This window comes from Tasmannia lanceolata, unplaced genomic scaffold, assembly GCF_043159265.1.
Source record: "Tasmannia lanceolata isolate RefF3 unplaced genomic scaffold, GAP_Taslan_0.1 ptg000037l, whole genome shotgun sequence".
NCBI classification, from domain to species: domain Eukaryota; kingdom Viridiplantae; phylum Streptophyta; class Magnoliopsida; order Canellales; family Winteraceae; genus Tasmannia; species Tasmannia lanceolata.
Genome location: NW_027518714.1, coordinates 25,856,406 through 25,879,287, shown reverse-complemented (window position 1 = coordinate 25,879,287; position 22,882 = coordinate 25,856,406). Strand labels below are relative to the sequence as shown.

The 22,882-nt window shown below is 41.7% G+C and overlaps 2 protein-coding genes and 1 pseudogene across 3 annotated transcripts in view; 2 read left to right on the top strand and 1 right to left on the bottom strand.

Annotated features, from left to right (window-relative positions):
• The window catches only part of LOC143860810 (glycosyltransferase family protein), a 30,381-nt gene extending 13,514 nt beyond the window's left edge, over window positions 1-16,867 (top strand). For both annotated transcript variants that reach the window (XM_077371631.1, XM_077371630.1), the window contains exons 10-12: window positions 6,879-6,972; window positions 10,384-10,475; window positions 16,608-16,867. In XM_077371631.1, the coding sequence (XP_077227746.1) occupies window positions 6,879-6,972; window positions 10,384-10,475; window position 16,608 (187 nt within the window). In that variant the 3' untranslated portion in view covers window positions 16,609-16,867. The remainder of the gene's footprint in view (window positions 1-6,878; window positions 6,973-10,383; window positions 10,476-16,607) is intronic.
• Window positions 12,508-12,626, top strand: LOC143862861 (5S ribosomal RNA; annotated as a pseudogene).
• A 1,254-nt stretch (window positions 16,868-18,121) lies between the features above and the next one.
• GUN4 (protein GENOMES UNCOUPLED 4) lies at window positions 18,122-19,123 on the bottom strand. The gene has a single exon (XM_077371798.1). It carries the CDS (start codon window positions 19,044-19,046, stop codon window positions 18,288-18,290), a length of 759 nt encoding a protein of 252 aa, XP_077227913.1. The 5' UTR covers window positions 19,047-19,123; the 3' UTR covers window positions 18,122-18,287.
• Window positions 19,124-22,882: the final 3,759 nt, after the last annotated feature.

Below are 22,882 nucleotides of genomic sequence, written 5' to 3'. Positions count from 1 at the left end.
TCAGAAAGATCCTGCCATCTTTGCCCTGAGAACTGAACACTGAATGATCTACAACACACTGTTTCGTTACAAAACGTATCATTGCTTCACTAAATCTACCAAACCAAGCACGAGGAGATTGCTTAGGACCATATATCGCCTTTTGTAACTTGCAAACAAAATTCTTCATCTCCCCCTGTGCAACAAACCCAGGAGGTTGCTCCATATATTACCTCTTCCTGCATATTACCATGCAAGAAGCATTCTTGACATCTAACTGATAGAGAGGCCACGAGCTGTTGACTTCAAGAGATATGAAAACTCTGATGGAAGGAATCTTTGCCATAGGAGAGAATGTGTCCATGCGATCGATGCCATATTTCTGTGGTGTATATCCCATTGAAACCAATCGAGCCATGAGTCTTTCTACTGTCCCATCTGGTAGATATTCACTGTGAATACCCACTTACAGCCAACCACTTGAGCTCCTGGTGGAAGATGGACCAACTGCCATGTGTGATTCTCCTCCATAGCACCCATCTCTGCCTCCATAGCTGGTCGCCAACTTGGATTAGCCAAAGCCTCGACAACAGAGTGAGGAATAGAAACGAAAGATAGAGAGGACAAAAATGAACTGTAAGAAGGCGACACATAAGCATAAGAAACCGCATCAGAGATAGGATGATGAGTAGTACGAGATCGGGTACGACATGCAATCGGAGCTTCAACAGAAGAATCACTTACCTCAGGTGCAGCGGGAGGTCCAACGAGCTATGAGGGGGGTAGAGGACATGAAGTGGCATCTTGATCGGTAGGTTGCTGATGACGGCGAGAATAAACCTGCGGAGGTTTGGGTTGAATGACAAGTGATGAAAACGGTACTGAGATAGGGACTGGGACATGTAATGGAACCTCAGGGTCTGGAACCTGGGTAGAAATAGTTCCAATATAATAAGTCTTATCCTAAAAAAAAGAAACATCAGCAGACACATAAACACGACAAAGCTGAGGATTATAACACCGATAGCCCTTTTGAGTGTGAGAATAGCCTAAAAAAATACATTTAATCGCTTGAGGTTCTAATTTATCTAGTCCAGGAGTAAGATCATGAGCAAAGCACGTACATCCAAACACTCGAGGAAGTAAGGAAAATGGATTCCCAGAGGGATGGAAGATAGAGAGAGGTGACCAATTCTCATGAATAGATGATGGAAGACAGTTCGCCAGAAAACAGGATGTGAGAACGGCTTCGGCCCAATACGATTTAGGAACATGCATTTGATAAAGAAGTGTCCTAGCTATATCTACAAGATATCGAATTTTCCCCTCTGCAACACCAATTTGCTGAGAAGTATGGGCACAAAACGACTGATGAATAATACCACGAGAAGATAAAAACTCCTGAAAATCATTAGAAACAGAGAAATATTCACGTGCATTATCTGTGTGCAAACATTTAATAAAACATGAGTACTGATTAGAGATTTCAGCATAAAAAGAGCAAAATATATTGAAAACTTTAGAACGATCTTTTATTACGTATAACCAAGTCATCCTTGAATAATCATACATAAATATAAGAAAATACCGATACCCAAATAAAGAAGGAGTCCTACATGAACCCCAAACGTCATACTGAACTAGCTCAAATGGACGTAGGACACGACTAAATGAACGGGACTTGTAGGAAACACGATGGTGTTTTCTATACTGACAAGACTCACACTGAAACTGACTAATCAGACCCAGACACAACTGAAGAATACTGTAGACGATCAGCTAGAGGGTGACCAAGACGGCAATGCCACATGAATGAACCAACCGAAGTACTCAGCACAGTAGGTGCAGAATCACCGTCAAGGTAGTAGACACCATCAACTTCACGTCCTGAACCAATCCTCCTCCCAGTCGCTAGATCCTGAAAAGAACAATAAGAAGAAAAGAATGCCACCGAACAGTTAAGATGACGAGTAAGTTGACTAACAGAAAGAAGATTACAGGGAAAACTGTGTACACATAAAACAGAAGAAAGATATAAATGAGAACAGACAGAAGTGTCTCTATTGTACCAGAAATGGGGCACTTTGCCCCATTAGCCAAAGTAACCAATGTAGAAGAGGAGTTAGGCTTAAAGATGCTAAGGAGGCTATTGTTACAAGTCATGTGATGTGAGGCTCCAGAGTCAATGAGCTATGAACTGGAATGACTAAGAGAGCAGGATGGGGTGCTACCTTCTGTCGCAAGAGTGGCAGTTGCTTGTTTTCCTTTTTCCTGTAGGCGTTGAAGAGACTCGTATTCAGTGCGAGAGACCACTACGGTGTCAGAAGAGTCAATAGAGATAGCAACGGGAGTCTCTGTAGAAGTCCCTGAAACATGATGTGCAGCTCGAGAGGGTCGTAACTCTGGATGTAAATCATAACTAAGAGTCAATAGAGATAGCAACGGGAGTCTCTATAGAAGTCCGTGAAACATGATGTGCAACTCGAGAGGGTCGTAAATCTGGATGTAAAATCATAACAGAAATCAATAGTATGACCCTCCATATCACAATGGGAGCAATAATAGGCTCTACGGCCATCATTGGTACGGCCTCCCCCTGAATCACGACCAAAATCACTACCAGAACCTCTACGACCACGACCACGACCACGATGCGAACCCGAGTGCCTCTACTGTGACCAGACTGAACGGCAAGGGCAGACTGCCCACCTATCATATCACCTTGAGTATCAACACTCAATGCTCGCTGAACCTGAGAGAAGACCTCGTCCATGCCTGGTAGAGTACCAAGGCCTAGGATCTGCTGACGAATAGACAAAAAATCTCGACCAAGTCCATCCAAAAATCGAACAACACGTATCTCATTTTTCTGCTTTGCTAACTCAGCAAGATCGGTGAATGATGGTAGACATCTATCTGCTCACATAAGCTAACGAAATCAGAATAGTACTCAGAAATAGATCTCTCGCCCCGCTTCACACTGAAGAAATCAGTGTAAACATCACAGATCCGAGTGAGATTGTTAGTCCCCGAATAAAGAGTCTCTGCACGTAACCAAACTACACGAGAGGTATTCAGAAACAACATATGGCTAGCAATCTTCGGATCCATACTTTGATATAAGAGTGACTGAAGTTGGGCATCCTCGTGACTCCACTTGTCATAGGAGGAATCCTTAGGCTTTAAACTACTTTTCCTTTTCTTTTTCTGTTTTTATTTATTTATTTTAAGAATGGCAAATTTTATTGATAAGGAAAGAAAAAGGGAGGCCCCTTGATCGAGCTGGTCAAGGGCTACAATAAAAAGAAACAACAAAAAATACACAACCTCTAAAGGGGAAGATGATCAAACAACTCTAATGCTGCTTTCTCTTGCCCTCTTCGCACAAGACCCTCTGCCTCACAGCTAGCGCAGTGAAAAACATGTTGGAACATGGAACGAAGTCACATGCCCCTCCATTGTGTCAAGACCACATTTCATTTAAGGCAAAAGCCGCCAACCGAGAAGGTCAAAGCAAAGAGTGAACAACATGAGGAATAATTAGTTTCTAGTGTGGAGATGAACAATAGTCAAAATTTTAGCTCAATGGTCAAGGCTTTGTTCTTCAATCTAGAGGTCAGAGGTTCAATCCCAGCTTACCAATAAAAAAAATAGTCAAAATCTTACTAAGGCGATTTATCCAACTAATGACGCACACATTGGAGGACATGAAACACCCACACCCTCCTCTTAGAGGAGGGAGCCTAGATCGATCCAACTGACTAAATAATGATTTGATCAAGAATCTTCTATCAGGACGACTCATCCAAACCCTCTTATCCTCGGCTTGTATTTTGATGATGACTCCAATCTCACCATAAATGAAGCCACCATGCCAATCTCTCGATCGATGAAGTTCTAGTGCAACTTAACGTTCTGCCCAACTTGGCCCTCCCAATGAAGAAATGACTCGCTGACACCTGTCGGAGGCAAGTTCGAACAGGTTAAAGAAGGGTTTCTTTAGAGGGCAATTGCCACATCAGAGGTTGTGCTAAATACAATCCGCATGCCAGATCCCACTTTGAACCTGATGCCCATCTGAAAAAACTCTGACCACTCATGATATCTCTCCATATGGTGACTCCCTAGAAATTAAACTCATCCGTCGACTTGTACCCTCCAAAACTGGCCCTTTCCAGGAATTACTGTCCACAAATAGCCCCCGCTCCTCCATAAAACGCTACTACCACTTGCGCATGGGGGCCTCATTTCTTCTCCCCAAGGCTACTAACATTAAAGCCTCCCTCATACGTAGGTCAACAAATAGCCTCCAAGCTAACCAAATAATACTTTGTGCTCTCTTCCTTATCATTCCATCAAAAGTTCTTTTGAAGCCAATCAAGACTATCAACAAAATTAATCGGGCATTAGAATATAGACAAGTATAATAGAAGGTATTCCAACCCCTAGTTGATTAGCGTGACAAGATCCCCTGAAGAAAGCATGCTAATCTTCCAAGTTTGTTAGCAAACAATTTGTATTATGACATTAAATAACTAATTGTAGTAGTTTCTATTCAAATCAATGGTTTTATATTAAAAATGAATAATTGGCTATTTTAATTCAAGCTGGGAAATGGTGATGGCGCTTCGGAACTGAAAAGAACGCTCTTTGGAGGAATTATGTTATCAAAAGCAAATATGGGGAATTAAGGGATGGGTGACATGTAGGTAGACTAGGTAGGGGTCATGGCTCTGGGGGCGTGGAGGTCCATTTACCCTCTTTTTGACACATTATCCTAGACGATTAGATTTAGGGTGGGGCATGGGAGGAGTATTGTTTTTGGAGAGATGGGTGGTTAGGTATTATCCCTCTGTCCCACCTCTTTTTGAGCATTTTTGGGTTGCTAGGAATAAAAATGTGAGGCTGTACGAGTGTTTCCAAAAGATATTGGGAAGGGTGTTGTGGGAGCTAGAATTGTCTAGGAACCTACATACTCTGAGCTTATTTGCTATGCTAACATTCTTTGCAAGTTGGAGGAGATCCATATCCCTTATTTGCTATGCTAACATTCTTTGCAAGTTGGATCAGCCAGATCCTAGACTTTGGGCCCCATAATCTAGGGACATAAATCGTTGTTTAGATTTTTGGGCAATCCTTCAACTTCTCCCTTTACTTGGCAGAATGTTTGGAAACCCCTTGTTTTGCCGAGGGTTCATGCCTTCTGCTGGATGGAAACTCTTAACATTATAAACATGCAGGATTGGCTAAAAGACCATCATTTTCATTTGGAAAACAAGAATTATCTTTGTGATCTGGATGAGGAATCTCCTTCTCATATTTTCATTCACTGTAGATTGGCTTCTCTCATTTGGGACCAGGTTCTTGGCTGGAATGGGGTCAATTGGGTGTTTCCGAATTCGATTATAGAGATATTGTGGAGCTGGAGAATAAAAGGTTATGGCTCCCTCGGTCGAAAGTTATGGCGCCTCACACCTTTTGACTCGGCATTTTTGAAGGCAGAGGATCCTCTCTTGAGCATATCGTTTGGAATATCAGATCAACAGTAGTCTATTGAGCTCTTCAATACCACTATTTTTAGGATACTCAGTAGAAATCATCATTAGAGATTGGTACGCAATTTTGAGAGTTGGTTTTCCCAAAACTAAAGTGGAAGCCAGATAGAAAACCCTCTAGAAACATCATCAAACTCAATGTTGATGGTTGTTCCCTTGGCAACCCAAGCAAGGCAGGTATTGGAGGCGTTTTTTAGGAGTTCTTCAGGCAACATCATCTACTCCTTTTGTGGGCCCTATTGGCATCATCAACTCAACAGAAGCTGAGATTCGTGCTCTTCACCAAGGATGGACTATTTTCGTCACCCTCATGAATGTCACTTTGGAAGTGGAAGGCGATTCCTCCAACACAATTTTCTGGGCCAAAAGGATTTGCGATGGGCCGTGAAGACTAGCCGATCTCATGGTTGAGATTAAAGATCTGTGTTTATATGGTGCTTTCTCTTTTTTCTCTCATTCTTAGAAGCGTCAAGGAGCCGGTCGTCTTTGCCAAATTAGGAGCACCTAGCAACTCATTTTATATGGGGCAATGTTTACCCACCAAAGTGCACTTGTAATCCTTTCTTTTATAATAAAATTGGTATCTTTTCAACAAAAAAATAATTGAAGCTTGCGACTTTAGTTGTTGATGGCTGGAAGCAGGCGAAAAGAATTAGAATAGAAGGTGCAAGTGGAACTCCTCAAGTATTGTCTATTCTGATATTCTCCCATGATCTAAAGTCATAATGGAAAACTGAATAAGCAGCTCAAAATTAGAATGCTGGCAAGAACCCTTTGTTTGAGCCATCTATATAGGCAAGAGTAGGCCTCTTGTGTTTTGCACATGAAATAAGGTCAGAAAGTAAGGCTGACAAACGATCTCTAACAATGCAATATTGACATTTATATTCATTTGAGTGAGATAATAAATTCTTCTGAAGGATCGTAAAGACAATGAAATACGACCTTTTTTTATTTTTGCTTTTGACTACCTTCACCAGCACTTTCATAATTCTTTTAGGCCCCGTTTGGATTGCAAGAATTTTCTGGAAAAGTTTGGAAAGGAAAAATGTTATAAAATTTCCTACTTTATTTACACAGAAAAATGTAACTCAAACTAACCTTATTAAACTTTTATTTAGAGAGACCTTCAATTTATGATGATATCCCTCTAAATTAACCATAATCATATTATATCCTTCTAAATTGTAGAAAGAAAAATTTTCTTCAGATTTTTTCCCCATCAGAAATGTTTTTCTTGCAATCTAAACAGGGCCTTAGTAGACAGAGTTTTATCTGGGGTAGAATTATTACTGTCATTAAAAACAGTGGTGTGGATATTAAGTTTTAGTGTTTGTTAAATAGTCTGCAGAAATACATGAACTGCAAAGGGGCATGCTTGGCAAGCATGGGAGCAGATCAACCCGCAGAAGTTGTTGATGACGCACCTAAGCATTTGGTATGCTCTCTATCCATTGAGCATTTAAAATCGTATATCTAATCAAATTTGTACAGATGGGCCACTTTTTAATGTAAAAGGAAGCATAGTAACTGCAGCCAAATGGAGATTAAAACTGTATGTAATGCAAAATGTCCAAATTTCAAGCATGCTTGGGTTCTGATGTAGCTAAATGTATACCTGCAAACTTATGTTATTGAATGGAAAGAGTATATGAAAATGAGCAATTGCTAATAAATAACTTAGCAAAGATATTAATCATATCTAATCCACCTATATATAATATAACTAATAACTAATAACTAATAAGTGTGACATGATAAATTTTCATTCTGGAATTCCTGGAAGTAACCTTCTGGAATTTCCAGGTTCAAAAGAACTTTGAACTTTAACAAAATATTACATAGAAAAAACTTCCAAAAATTATTAAAAGGTATTTAAAAAAGAGATTCTCTAGGTAATTTCCTGAAAAAGTGAGAAGCAAAATGGCTTTTTGCTAAATTGCCTAGAAAATCCTTAAAAATTTCAAAGATTAAGCTAATTTTTATCTCTCTTAAAAAATAGACATTTTTCCTTAAAATTTGTCTAAATTTTGTCCCTTTGTCGAGAAAAGCTAATTTCTGCAAATTAAAGGTAAGGTGGAATCAAAAGAATAAGATGTGAATCTGTATGATCCCATGAGAGCTCAGGGCTCTTCCTTGCTCTGTCTTCTGCATTCCATGGTTTACAAGTATTAGGGGCCAAATTTGCCTAGTGCACACAGTGGTGGCCAGGTTGCTTTAAGAGGATGCAACTCAAGTACCAGTTTATTTATTTATTTATTTTTTTTGAAAATTGACGTTTATTATTCCAGAAAAGCGCCAAATAAGGGACAAGTTGTCCCCTAACATGCTACAATATTATCGCCCCGCCTACATACAGTAGAAATTGCATACATGCATATCCGTTATATGCTACCTATCCCCATTCCCCATTTCATTACCCAATAGCTTACTTGTATCGAATCCAACAAAAAGTGCCATATTTGTGGGCCCCACCAAGTCATGATACATGTTGCCATGCCACGCAAACTTGTCCACTTCATTCCAGCTAGCGATTTCGATTTTCAAAAATCCCGCTCGAAGACCTAGAGCTATTGTGCGCCCCTAACATGCATGATAGCCATCTTCACCACCCTATCTCCGGCGGCCTCCACCCGGCACCACCGCCAAGCTCCGGTGGACCCCCATTAAATCCAGCACTAAATCTATTTTTTCCATCCACCTCTCCATTGCTATATCCAGCAACTCACGGCCTCTCATGGCCTCCTCATTAGGCATCCCGCTGGCCTCTCACAGCCTCCACGGCCTTCCACAGCCTCCTCATTCGGCATCCTACGGGGCCTTCTGCGGGCTTCCACGGCCTCCACATTCGGCAACCAACAGGCCTCCCACGGCCTCCTCATTAGGCATCCTGCTGGCCTCTCCGCGGCCTTCCACGGCCTCCTCATTCAGCATCTTACGGGGCCTTCCACGGGCTTCAACAGCCTCCACATTCGGCAACCCACAGGCCTCCCATGGCCTCCTCTGCCTCCCACGGCCTCTACTGCCTTCTCTGCCTCCCACGGCCAACGTCTTTCCAACTCCGTCCTCTTAACGGCCCCCACGACCTCCAGATCCATCCGTGGGCCAAAAGCCAAAGGTTCTGAGTCATAGCTTTGGACCAAATAGGACCACCTGCCAGATCCGGCCTCCTCCCGACAGCCTTCGGTCAGATCCAGCCTCCCAAAGGCCAGATCCGGCCTTCACCAGCTAGATCCGGTTTCCTCGCCGATGTTCTGGTTCTCTCTATGGTCTCCCCCTCAAAAAAGCTCTACATCCAGCGGCCTCCATTACCGCTGGCCACCAAGCTCTACCCTCAGGCCACCAAGCCCCTCCATTAAAACCGGCACAGTCGTTTCCATTTTCGTCCACCGGAATCCGATCACCCCCCATAACCACCGGCTGGCCCAACCTCCACCATTAAATCCAGATCTATCCAAGGAAGATCTATTAGGGTTTAGAGCTAGAAAGTTTCAATGAGGGTTTCAAGAGGAGAAAAAATAGAGAAAAAAAGAAAAAAGGAAGGAAAGATCCGACATTTGGCCATAGTTCGATGACCTTCAAAAGCCACAGTCTCCATAGCTGCTGCCACAACCCTCTCTGCAACCATCACGCATCTAAGACCCCAACATTCTTCTCTGTTTTTCACTCACAGACCAAGATCTGTTCTTTTCTCCAATATCTACCGACCCACACACCCAACGTCCATCACCCCCTGTGCTTAATCTCTGTGCTAGAGAGAGGAGGTTTTCATTTTGGATCTAAAGGTTTGCAAAAGGAAAATCTGATGTAGGGTTCAGAAGAGAAGGATAACCCTTAAAGGAAGAAGGAAGAAGCAAGAAGCAAGTAAAAATGGAGGCCCGGAGGACGGCTAGATCGGCCGTCTGCCGGAAGAGGTTTTTCCAACTGTCTCTCTCTCCTGAAAAAGTAATCTAACAATGAACCATTCAAGTATCCTTCATACCCGTTTAAATATCTCTAACATTGGATGGAGGGTTATGATTAAATAATGTAAATAAGTAAAGAGTTCTTCTAAGGCCATGGAAGTATGGAACCTATACAGATGTGATTGGTTCCCATGTCTGAAAATGACCAAAATACCCTTACGGTAACAATCGTACTAGTAGTGGTCATGTGATAATATCATTTCCACGAATAAAATATATAAAATTTAAAAATTGTTTGCTGGGACAAAAAGCTTGGAAAATCACTAAGGAACACCGGAGGAATTCTTGATATTGGAATTCTTGATATTGCCCTAAATTTCATTCTCATATACAGGGAATGGGTCTCTTAATATCCATAAAGAGGTACCAGAAAATGTGACAGTATCAGTGCTTCCCAATTTTATGTAGAAGCCATTTCAGATATTTTATGGCGGTGCCCCATTCTGAAGGGTGTTCGGCAAGTGCCTGGTGTTTGTACATGCCTTAGTCCATCGTGTCTTTTCTTTGATTATTCCTTTTTTCCACTGATTGGTTCTCTGGTCATTGAGAGGAATCCAGTCTGTCTTATCCAATGGGTAAGGTATATCTTGGCAGTCCACAAGAGAATGCTCCTTTATGAGATTTTGCATCTGTGATTTATAAATAGAAGTGACTTAGTTTTGTCATTTCACAATTTTCACTTTTACAGTTTGACCTTTAAGAACATACCCTGTGTGCATAGTCATTTGTGCAATTTTGCACCAATTTGGCAACAAGATTAATTTGATTTGTCTATTTTCTCTTGAAGAAAAGCTTCAGGTGATCCGAGAATGATCACCAAAGTGCAAATTTTAATAGAAACATGTCCATGTCATTCTCTGAGCTTATTTCGTTGTGGTTTTCAGAATCCAGGAGCATGCTTGTACACCCGAGTTCAGGCAATGGCTTCTTGTGACGGATCACATCAGTATACGAGGAGACTTTGCCCCTGTGCATAGTATGTTCTCTTTGTTCGAAATTTTTTCTTCTTTCTTTTTGTCTGTTTTATTTTGACAATACAGAATATAACCATTACGAAGTTTCACACTGGTTACCTACCAAAAAAAAAACTTTCATATTTATGCTAATCTATAGTGGCATGATTGTATTCATACTTGTATGCAGCATATGTTTTTTTACATCAATTTAAAATTGCTTGGCGATACATTTCCTCATACCTATGTGCCATATGCCATATATGGAGTCATGGCGCACAGATGAACTGCGATAGAATAACATGATATTGAGGCAGTGGCATATTGGTATGGATACACAGATAAGTATGAGGACTTGTATATATACGCCGCTGTACCATCTGGACAAAAATATGGATCAAACCACGAACTTTGTAAAGAAATTTAAGCTAAAGTGAAATTGAAGCAAAAGCATGGAAGACAACAAGATTCACGTGGTTCGGAAAATGTGCCTACGTCTACGGGGAAATGAGAAGATTCACATCATCTTTGAGATTAGGGTCCAAGCTTTTCTTCCCCTCACCTTTCACAGAACACAACAACATTTTCAGCTTCTCTCCTGATTGGTCCTATGCATATGAGCCCACGCACACACATGACATTGTCTTTCTTGGTTGCTTCTCTCATCTGTGTCTCATCATGGCACCAATCAGGTGCCGCTGCAATGGGTCTCCCTAGATCAGCCCCCCATATGTATATACTAATATAGTAATATGGGATTTGCTAGCGTCCATCGCAGAAGGCATTTCACGGATGGGCTGTTGCATGTGAGAGCAGCCACACAGGCTCACTTTTCAGCAGATTTTTGTCTTCATTCATTTAATTCATCTGACGTGGCTGCTCTCACATGCAACCTCCCATCCGCAAAATGCCTTCTGCAATGGACGCTAGCAAATACCTACTAATATACATGTAATCTGGTTATGTTTTAGTGTACATATATCAAATATGTGCATGCAAATTCGGGCATAGTAATATGGGATTTGCTAGCGTCCATTGCAAAAGGCATTTCACGGATGGGCTGTTGCATGTGAGAGCAGCCACACAGGCTCACTTTTCAGCAGATTTTTGTCTTCATTCATTTAATTCATCTGACGTGGCTGCTCTCACATGCAACCTCCCATCCGCGAAATGCCTTCTGCAATGGACGCTAGCAAATACCTACTAATATACATGTAATCTGGTTATGTTTTAGTGTACATATATCAAATATGTGCATGCAAATTCGGGCATAGTAATATGGGATTTGCTAGCGTCCATCGCAAAAGGCATTTCACGGATGGGCTGTTGCACGTGAGAGCAGCCACACAGGCTCACTTTTCAGCAGATTTTTGTCTTCATTCATTTAATTCATCTGACGTGGCTGCTCTCACATGCAACCTCCCATCAGCGAAATGCCTTCTGCAATGGAGGCTAGCAAATACCTACTAATATACATGTAATCTGGTTATGTTTTAGTGTACATATATCAAATATGTGCATGCAAATTCGGGCATAGTAATATGGGATTTGCTAGCGTCCATCGCAAAAGGCATTTCACGGATGAGCTGTTGCATGTGAGAGCAGCCACACAGGCTCACTTTTCAGCAGATTTTTGTCTTCATTCATTTAATTCATCTGACGTGGCTGCTCTCACATGCAACCTCCCATCCGCGAAATGCCTTCTGCAATGGAGGCTAGCAAATACCTACTAATATACATGTAATCCGGTTATGTTTTAGTGTACATATATCAAATATGTGCATGCAAATTCGGGCATAGTAATATGGGATTTGCTAGCGTCCATCGCAAAAGGCATTTCACGGATGGGCTGTTGCATGTGAGAGCAGCCACACAGGCTCATTTTTCATCAGATTTTTGTCTTCATTCATTTACTTCATCTGACGTGGCTGCTCTCACATGCAACCTCCCATCCGCGAAATGCCTTCTGCAATGGACGCTAGCGAATACCTACTAATATACATGTAATCTGGTTATGTTTTAGTGTACATATATCAAATATGTGCATGCAAATTCGGGCGCGATCATACCAGCACAAATGCACTGGATTCCATCAGAACTTTGAAGTTAAGCGTGCTTGGGAGAGAGTAGTATCAAGATGGGTTGCCTTCGCAGAAGTCCTCTTGTTGCACCCCTCTTTTTATGTTTCAAAAAAAAAAAAAAAAATCAAATATGGGCATACATTCATGCAACGTTGTACTGCTATATGCATGTTGGAATATTGTACATCTTCAATGATTCTGCTTCAATTTTGCCTTGGATTGGAATTCTTTAGTGGGGCGTGACCTCATTGTATTACAATGAGGTTGTGCCCACTACGGTCTACGGCACAGTGAGTCTCACCTTTGATTGATCTAAATTATCCATTTGATAAGCCTTCCTTGACTTGGATCTTCTATGACCTAAAAAATCACACCAATCATCCAATCTTAACATCCATTAATGTGTCCTTGTAGTTGAACATGGACAGTAGAAAAACTTACTATACATAATAGTTCACATTCAACAGCAAAAAATACACATTATTTGATGCTAGGATTGCATGATCTCTAATCTTTGAAAAGAAGCAAAAACAGCCCGTCGCGCCTAGGTGGAACCCTCCACCAATTGGTTAGATCAAATTGAACTTTGACGGAAGTTCCAAAGGAAATCCATGTTCAGGGACTCTAGGGGATCCACTTTATTCTCGTACTATGGACCGGTAGCCCGTAGGCATTTGCGACTCAAATGAAATGGAAGCTCGTGCACTACTATGGGGATTGAGATGGTTTGCAAATCATGGTTGTTAATTAATAATAGAAGGTGACTCCTCCAATGTTATATCTTGGGTGACCAACAAAGCCTAAGCCCTTGGGCGATCACGGGTATTGTTGCAGAAATCAGGGACCTTGTAGCTTCCTTATCACCAGAATTTCAGCATATGCGTTGATCGGCAAATGAAGCGGCTGACAAATTAGCTAAAGATGGGGCGGATAGAGATGATACTGATATCATTCAGTCAGAGCATGTTTCGGAATTGAGGATTATGTAGAGGTTTCTGCAGTTTTTTTTTTTTTTTTTTTTGACTGGGGCGGACTATTCTGTACTCGGGATTGATGTAATCTGTTACACTAGTGGGACACCTTGTCCCTTCGCTGTAATAGTTTTTCAGCTTAAATAAAATTGTGATTTTTCATAAAAAAAAGAAGAAGGATTGCATGATCGGTGTGATTATTGAGCCATAGGAGATCCAAAGCAAGGCCTATCAAATTGTAGTTTCTGATAAATCTAACGTAGGATACACTATGCCATAGTGGGCATCCTCATTTGTATTACAATGAGGTCTTCGCCCTACTGAAGCATTCATCTTTTCATTTGAGGGATCGGACCTCATAGGAGTGGGATCAGAGGGTTTTTGAATCGCATCTGCACCGACCGAGATCGGTGGATTCGCTGAGTTGTCTCAGGATTTCGATCTCATCGGGTGGAGGGAGATCGTCCATTTTGGAGAGTGAGAGAGATTTGCGCCTCTGTTTTTCTTAAGGTCAAATGGAGGGCCTTGACTCTTCTCATGATGGCTCTGATGAGGATATTCCTCCCCATCCATTTGGGCGTCTAAACTTCTGGTCTCCTGGCATCAATGCTATCAAAAATTCTGCTGCAAGCGATTCCGAGATCGAACCTCTTTCTTTCTCTGATCTGGTCAAGCACAAGATCGACCTGATTCCTAATCCGAATAAGACTTTGCTGGACCTCCGTGCTCTCCGTGATGATGAAGGCTTTAATAGCATTCGGCTATCAGTTCCAGAGAAGATGCGATATCTCAAGCTTATAGAAAAGGAGCTCAGCTCTCCTACTTCGAAAGCTTCTTCATTGTCCAAAAAGAGAAAGAATGGGAGAAGAAAACCAAAGGCCCAACCTCAAATCCATATTGAGGGTGAAGAAGATATATACTCCCTTCTCAGCTCAAAGTTGCAATCTCAGAAGGAAGCATTACTCTTATCTGAATCGGATCCGTCCTTCTCTTCGGAAGTCCAACCCTGCTCTCTGAGTGAAACTGCTGGACATGAAAACCATTCTGATGGAAAAGGTGTAGAGATTCAGATGGGATTTGCTAATACTATGAGGATAAATGCCTCGGTATTGGGGTCTCCTTCTGAACCGCTCCTTTCTAGTCCTCTTCTTGAGAAAAAAGCTTCTCCCCCTGATCTCAAGTGTAGCGACTGCTGGCCTCTCCTAGCTGGTCCTACCCCTTGTACCTTTCGTCTCCCATCCCCCTCTATCAATCAAATTGCTAGTCCAATTGGCTCCTGTCAGATGCTGGCCAACTGTCCTCCCAGCAGCTCCCATAATCCTTCTGGATCTCTCCCTGCTCGAGCTAATGGATCCATGGATTCTGCTCCCTGTTTCATTTCTTCCAGACCAGCTCCTTCCATCTCCTCAATCCCCCCGTCTCCTGCTAGCTTATTTTCAGAGGGCAAATGGAAGGAAGTGTTTGGAAAGAGTCGAACCAAAGCAGTTGATACTTCTGTCCCCTTTTTCAACCCGGTAACTACTGAAGATGGCATAATAAAGGCAGCTTTCAAGGAGGGTGATTTTATTGAAGCAAAGTCTAAATGGGAAAACTGTCTTCTGGGTTATTTTCTTGGTCGGAGGCCCTACTTCACTGCTCTTAAAAATCACTTATTGAGAATCTGGCAGCTGAAAGGGGACTTTGATCTAATTGCTCTCCCTAATAGCTTTTTCTTGTTCAAGTTCAACCTGGAAGAGGACTGCATTAAAGTCATGGAATACCCCACCACCTTTGGGGGTCGTGCTCTCATCTTGCAGAAATGGTTTCCAGGCTGTTCTTTGGAGAAGCTGAAACTTTCAACTATCCCAATTTGGATTAAATTCCCTGCATTGCACCTGAAATTCTGGACTCCTACAGGTATTGGAAAGCTATCTAGCATCATTGGCAAACCTTTATACATGGATTCTCACACTGCTGAGGCCTCAAGATTACAATTTGCTAGAGTTTGTGTCGAAATAACTGCCGAAAGCCCCCTTCCTGATGTTGTCCACATCCAAACCCCTACTGGAGATGAAACTCAGGTTGTAGAATATGAATGGAAGCCCAATCCTTGCAAAACCTGTCTTGATTTTAGTCATTCTTCTGAAGGATGCCCTAAGAACCAAATGCCTCCTCCCCTTCTCTCTCAGCCCATCTCGTTTCCTGTTCAATCCAGAAAGGAATGGAGGCCAATCACTAAGGATAGTGATAAAGCTGTTCAGCTAAGTTCTGATTCTCCAATTGCTCATAATAGGATCAGCTTGGATCATCCTGAAACCCCTTCTACCAATAGTGCCTTATCTAGAAATAACTTCTCAGTCATTGGCTCTGATATCCCCGAGACATCTACAAAGCAGACCAAGCCTCCGGACCTTTCTCTCTCTTTATCGTCCCCATCGTCTGAAGGTCCTTGGAATTTAGTTCAGAGCAAGAAGAATAAAAAGGGAAAGTCAGCTGCTTCCCTCCTTAAGCCTCCTTCTTCCTGTGTGCTGCCATCCATCTCCCCGATCCCCTCTACTGGAATAAGATCCCCATTTCGTGGGCTCATTCCGGGAGGCTGATCATGAATTGGGGTCTGCTTTTGGTGCGGGTGTTTTTGGGTCTGCTGTTAGCTCTGGTGCTGTTTGTTTTTGTGGTAGCTGTTCGAATTTTGGCAGTGTTGTGGCTGTTGTTTTCATTTTGCTGAAGCGGTTAGGTTGTTCTCCTTTGTTTGTCTTTGCCGTTTTGTTGGGTGGCCTTTGGCTCCCTTTTGATAGTTTGTTTGCCCTTCTTCTGATGTGCGAGGGGCTTGCTTTTCTGTTTTCTTGTAGTATCTTTATTGATCTTTCTTAATATATCTGGTCGGGGTCCGCCTAACCCCAGCTTACCTATTTCAAAAAAAATCTTTTCATTTGCCCCACTGTCCTTTTGGGTTCTAGAAATGTAGTTCATGCCAAAAATTCAGAAATTTATTTATTTTTATTTTTCTAAAGATGTACAATCAGTTGCCTTTGAGACTCTCTAAGATGATTAAGATAGCCCTCTTAATAAATTACTGAAATATCCCAACTATAGTTTCTCATCCATGTGTTCATGTGGCTTGCAGGGAAATCTCAACAGAGGTGTGGATGCTCCACTGAGCTGAATAGAGAGAATTCCATGTCTTCCATTCACACCATTTTGTCATTGCAAATATGGTCCAAATTCTTTTTAACATAATTATCATATAAATTTTGCCAGAAGCTCCATGTCCATTTGATTTTTGTTTTGCAAATTCTTGTCCAAGTAAAAAAAAAAAATACTATCATATGCAGCAGGGGGGATTCTGTGATAGATGTTCTTGTATTTTATTGGTGAGTGATCGTCGGGGGGGGGGGGGGGGGGGGGGAGAGAGACTGTACACTTACCACTAGGTTTACCATGTTATTGGGGTACTTTTGTTATTTGTACTGGGTGTTTGTGTATGTGAAACAGTTTAGTTTCTGGTTCTGAGAGGTGTGTCCCTTTAACCTTGATTTCAGGGAGTGAAAATCTATACTGCTTTGGTGGGTTGATAAGGGTTTGTCTTCGCAGGAAATAAACAGATCTATGGATTAGCTGTGGTTTACAACATTACTTTCAAATATAGCATATGATTACATCAATTTACATTTCATCAAACTGATTCCCCACTTTGGTATGTAGATGAACTTTGCTTTTTAGGGTTTGTTTGGATGCACGTTGTTGTTTATAAGTAGAAGAAAAGTAATTGAAAATGAGATGCTAAAAGGAAGTCAGAATGTTTACTGTTCTGCATTGTATTTGGTGAGGTAGATCCACTTACTACCAATAACTTTACTATCAGTCACTTTTTGGGTTGGACATGTGCCACATGGATGCAATTTGGTCCGTTGATCAGACCAACAACATCTTGATTGGGTGATCCTACCCTCTGGATTCATCATAATCGGATGATCCTACCCTCTTGATTCATCAAGCCTTGTTTAGGGTTCTACTACGAAAAGCGGAACCATTGATTTTAGTTGATCTTCATCTTATGGGCAGAATGCCAGTTTTGCATGAGACCAAGACCAGGTGGGTTGCCTCAGGATGATTCAATTGACAAAAGGTCTTGATTATGCTATATGTCTACGTGGGACCAAGACATTGATCGTTAGGATTGATCTGGACAGTGATTGTGTACATAGATGGACATTAGCCTAGTTTCAAAAAGGATAATCAAATGAGTATTGCCATTATCAAAATATGGTAGTGCGGATATCAGTTTCATATCCACAATTGTGTGGTTTCCTGTAGTCGTGAGTCACTTAAAACTTACATGAGTTCTTGAGCAGTTAGAGTTAGACCGAGTTGAATGAATACAAACTTGTACTGAAAGTCAACTTCAGCCTCAAATGGCTGAGTTGACTCGGAGAGTTTTCCAAATGGTTAATTGTGTTTTTTAATTGTGGGAATAACAGCACAACAATTTTTTTTTCCGGTTTTGCCTGGAACCCCAAACTTTGTTGAAGTTTCTTTCACACCAACATTTCATTTCTTCTGCATGTCTTATGTGCTTTGTTTTCTGGGTTAATACAAAACTACATATCATATTGAAATTATTTAGCCCACTAACTCAAATAATATTAAAATAGACAACCTTTTTCTTCCCTTGTTGCTGAATTAAATATACATTACAGCAGTAATAAATTATCCACAATCATGACATTCCCTATCTTGTTGGGTGCAGCTCTCAGATTAAGAAGAAACATGAAAAATTAAAGAAACCACAGACCCAAATCAAAACTCAAAAGCTATAATCTGTTTTAAAGCTCATTTTGCTAATGGGTTTTGGGCTCTGTCTCAATTCCTCCAAACTCATCTCAACCCCCTTCTCTTCTTCTTTTTCTTCATCCATTGATTGAAAAGCAGGGTTACTTAGAATGCTGTTGAGAAGCTGAGTCCCTCTTAGAGCATTTGTCAAAGGGAGATGTCCCTCTGGTGTGTCATCTCCCATCTCCCATAAAAATTCGTCAGGAAAAGCTCTATAGTTGAATTGCTCAATCTCAGTATCAAGCTTTTTCATCCACCTAACCTTCATGAAGAACCTAGTGAAGTCCTTCCCAACTTTTTCCCATATCTTCTTTTGAACACTGTACCCAAATTTGTTATTGCTGTATTGTCTCCATAGCCCATCAATGGTTTGGAAATCAGAGTGAGATATGAATTGGACTTCGGAGAAGAAGACGTAGCCGCGCTTGAGGGCAGCCTCGCCCGCGAGGGCGATGAGGAGACGGCGGGTCTCTTCGTCGGCAAGGCGGAAGTTTTGGGAAGATAGGTGTTGTTCTAAGAGATGAAAGGAGATTGTGGGGGAAGTAGTAGGGGTGGGTGAGGTGGTGGATGAGGTTGTGGGGGTGGAGGGAGTGAAGGTTGAGGAGAGTTTGTGGGATAGAGAGGGGAAAGTGGGTTTAAGGAAGACGGAAGAGAGGGAAGAATCTGGTGGAGGGACGAGGTGGTGGCGTTTGATTAGGGAGTGGTGGAGGGATTGGAGAGAGGTGGTGGCCATGTGTGTGTGTGTGTGTGAGAGAGAGAGAGAGAGAGAGAGAGAGAGAGAGAGAGAGAGTTGATGAATGGATGGGGGATAAGGAATGGGTGAAGAGAGAGAGAGGGGGGATTTAGAATGTCATCAAGACATGTGGAGAGGAGGATTTGATTGGTTGGAGCTGGGTAAGATTAGATACTGCCTATTCATCTTCTCTTTTTTTTCCATTTTGGAGTATATAGTTAGTTAAAGAAAAGGGGTTTGTGTAGGCAACTTTGCAAAAAAGCAGTTCGATAGTTACTTTTGCAGGAGAGGACACCTACTTCAATAAATGAATAAAACAAAATCTGCTATGTGGTGATTATCTCTCCAACAATCTCTAAACAAGAGTTTTTATATGATGCCCGATCGTGCATGCCCTTGAAAAAGGCCCCACCCTTGATATTTGATCCAACAGCAGCTCCCTTTTGTCATCTTTTTAAGGGGCTGCTGTTGGATCAAATATCAAGGGCGGTACTCTTTTACCAGATCATGCCCGACCGGCAAGATATAATTTCTCCTCTAAACAAAGGGGTTTGCCTAGGCAATTTCGCAAAAATCCATTTTGAGGCTCACTTTTGCAGGAGAGTGTCTGGGGAATAATCTTTCCTCTTCTACATGTGACTCAAAAAACAAGTCAAGAAAAAGAAACTACAAAGCACACGATAGTAATCCATTAAGCACAAACAAACAACACCAGATTTAACGTGAAAAAACCCCGACGCAAAGGGAAAACCATGGGACAATTCCAAGAGAATTCACTAATATGGAATAAGCGTATAAGGGCTCCAAACCCTTTTATACATGAACCATATCTATTTTCCGAGTTCCCTTCTCTAAGTTATTCATTCTCTTTCCCGACTAATTTATGCGTGATGAAGTATAGATGTTTAAAGAACCCCAGCTCTATCATCTTAAGCTTTTGGAGTGAGTGGTTGTTGCACATAGTATCAGAGTTATTGCCACACGGCAGGCAGTTCCTGGGTTCAAAACTCAACAACTCATTGATATTAAAATCCGCGTGTAATGCCAACCCAAATTAGGGGCCACATGTGCCACATATACGGCCAACCCAAAAAAGAGGTCCAAAGGTGAGGGGGAGTGTTGAAGTATATAAACGATTAAATAACACTAACTTACAGTCTAAGCTTTTGGAGTAATTGGTTGTTTCACATGTTTCCTCTTACGATGTAAAAGATAAAGTTTCTTTTCTCCCCTGCTTGCCCTTTAGGTGGTAATGGTTTCGGCGGAAATCCACGACCTCAAATTGTGCACCCTATGCCCTTTTTATTTTGGACGGAACGACGGAAAAACTCTTCTAATGCAAATGGGAGAAAATTTCCCATGCCGGTTTACGCAGTTTCCTTTTGGACGGAAAGGCTGGGCATATTCCTCATCTTTAGATGTACATAATCCCAGGGGCCGAGCTACATGTAGCATAAGGGGGGCAGCTGCCCCTGTTGAGTTGGGCCAAACTCCTTAGTAGGCCCAACTCAATTGGGCCCAACCCCCTTTAAAATTTGAAGCCTGCCCCCCTTTTGTATAAATTGCCCCCCTTATGTATAAATCCTGGCTCCGCCACTATTAAGCCTGTAAGAGGTACTATGTGAGGAGCCAAAGCAAAACCCTAAAATTTCTAATCTTTGAAGCCAGATATCCTTTTGTGCTTCTTCTTTTTTGTTGCTTTCAGCGGTTTTTGTTCAGGGTTTCGCATCTCGTTTTTGCCTTCCTATGAGATTTTTTGCACAGGGATCTTGTGGGGTCTGGATTAGTGTTAGGGTTGGGATGATGGGATGGATCTGTGTTCGAGATCTGGATGATTGTAGGAGGTTTGAAGGCAAGGGTTGAAGATAGAAGAAAAAGGCGCAATGGAAACAAGCGTTTGTGATTCGAGTCATGAACCACATCTCACTTTTTACTCGATTTTATTCTCCTTCTTCTAGGGTTTTTGTTATTTCCCCCTTCTGTATGATAACAGGTTAATCTTGCCATTTCTGCCAGGTTTTAGGCAGAACAATCGCTGCCGACAAGTTGTAGGCCTGGAACATCATTCACCCTAACATTCATTTTAGTTTGTGGAGTTCATCCGATCGTTTAGCATTGACCTCTCGAGGGGGATTTCAGAGAGAAAATGGAGGAGGAAGAGAGTGACTCTCCGATTCACCTTCTCCCTCACCATTATCTCCGCATCTATTCATTAGAGACAAGCTCATTTTTGCAAATACCATGTTTTTTTGTGAATGGATGCAGAATTTGAATGATGTCTCTAAAGAGGGAAAGCTTGATGAATTGTTGACATCACCTCCAAAAATGTCAATGCATGAAAAAATGGAATTGCTGAAGAGGATCGATGATGAACTCAAGTTCTCGAATGAGTCTCCAAAGGAAAACAATTCCTCAAGTAAGAAGAAGAAGAAAAACAGACAAAAATTGAAAAACTTCCTTCAGCAAGATATAGAGGAAGATGAGAGTGTTTACAACCTCCTTAAACCTAGCCCACATGGTCTGGAAGATAGGTCTCCAAAGAAACTTCTAGATCCGGTAGCCCTCAACTCACAAGAATCTGCTAGAAGCAAGACTCTCATTCTTGTGAAAGTAGATGGCAGGAAGGCAGGCGAAAAGGTAGATATTTGAGATGTTTACCATGGGCTCTTCCAACCCTCATTTTCTAAAATATCAAGCCCTCATCGAGCATACTTGGATGGACCACTCCCAAAACACTTACCACCATTGCCCCTATTATGGAAACACACTGAAAGGTCCTTGGAGCTCCTTGTTTTGAAAAAGGCTACAGATCAATCCATAAGACCTGATTATTTAGCCCCATTGGAGGAAGAAGAATAGTCCTCTGAGACATTTTTTGAAGACGGAGATTTCAATGAAGCAGAGCAAAAGTGAGCCAATAACCTTTATTGGCTATTTCTTAGGTAGACGATCCTACTTTATGGCCTTAAAAGATTATATCACAAAGGAAAGGAGACTGATGGGAAATTTTCCAATCTTCACGCTCGAAGAAGCCTTTTTCCTTTTCAAATTTACAAATTCAGAGAACTGCAACTCGATCTTAGAGTCTTCAATCCATAATTATGGAGGAAGGCCTCTAATTCTGCAAAAATGGTCCCCTCATCTAGCAATAGAGAAGTTGAAGCACTCTAAAATCCCTATTTGGATCCGATTTCTCGGGCTCCTCTTACAGTTTTGGACAACCAGGAAAAACCTCAGTAAGATTGCAAGCCTTGTTGGGAAGCACCTGCATATGAACACCCACACGACAGAAGCGTCTAGGCTAAACTATGCTTGGGTTTGTGTTGAAATAAATGCTGGAAAATTCCTCCCTGAGACCATTCACATCAATACTTCAAACGGAACCATCATTCAACCAATTGAGTACATTTGGAAACCTTAAGCATGTCAAACTTGTAGTGATTTCGGTCACTCGACAGAAGTTTGTGAAAAACAGTTCAATGGCTATCTCAAAGAAATTAAGCAAGAGTGGAGGATGAAATCATAGGTGAGGAATGGAGAGGCAAAATGGGACCCACGAGAAAATTCACCATTAAGGGGGGGGAGGGGGGTGGGGGCAATTCGAAGCAAATGGAGTCCCATGTAGAAGTTTCACCTAAACAACCTCTCAAGAGTCAAGGAAATAGATTCTCACCTTTAGATACCTTGGAGGAAGGGACTCTCCACATTGAAGAAGAAAACCGGAATATGGAAGGAAACCAGAATTGGAATCCAATCCCATTGAAGAAGACTCATGGAAAAAAGTCCAAAGGAAAAAAGGAAAATAGAAAGCTAGCAAAGAAGTGCACCCCCAACAA

Coding starts and splice junctions, on each gene's coding strand:
- GUN4 (XM_077371798.1), bottom strand. CDS start 19,046: ATGGCCACCACCTCTCTCCAATCCCTCCACCACTCCCTAATCAAACGC.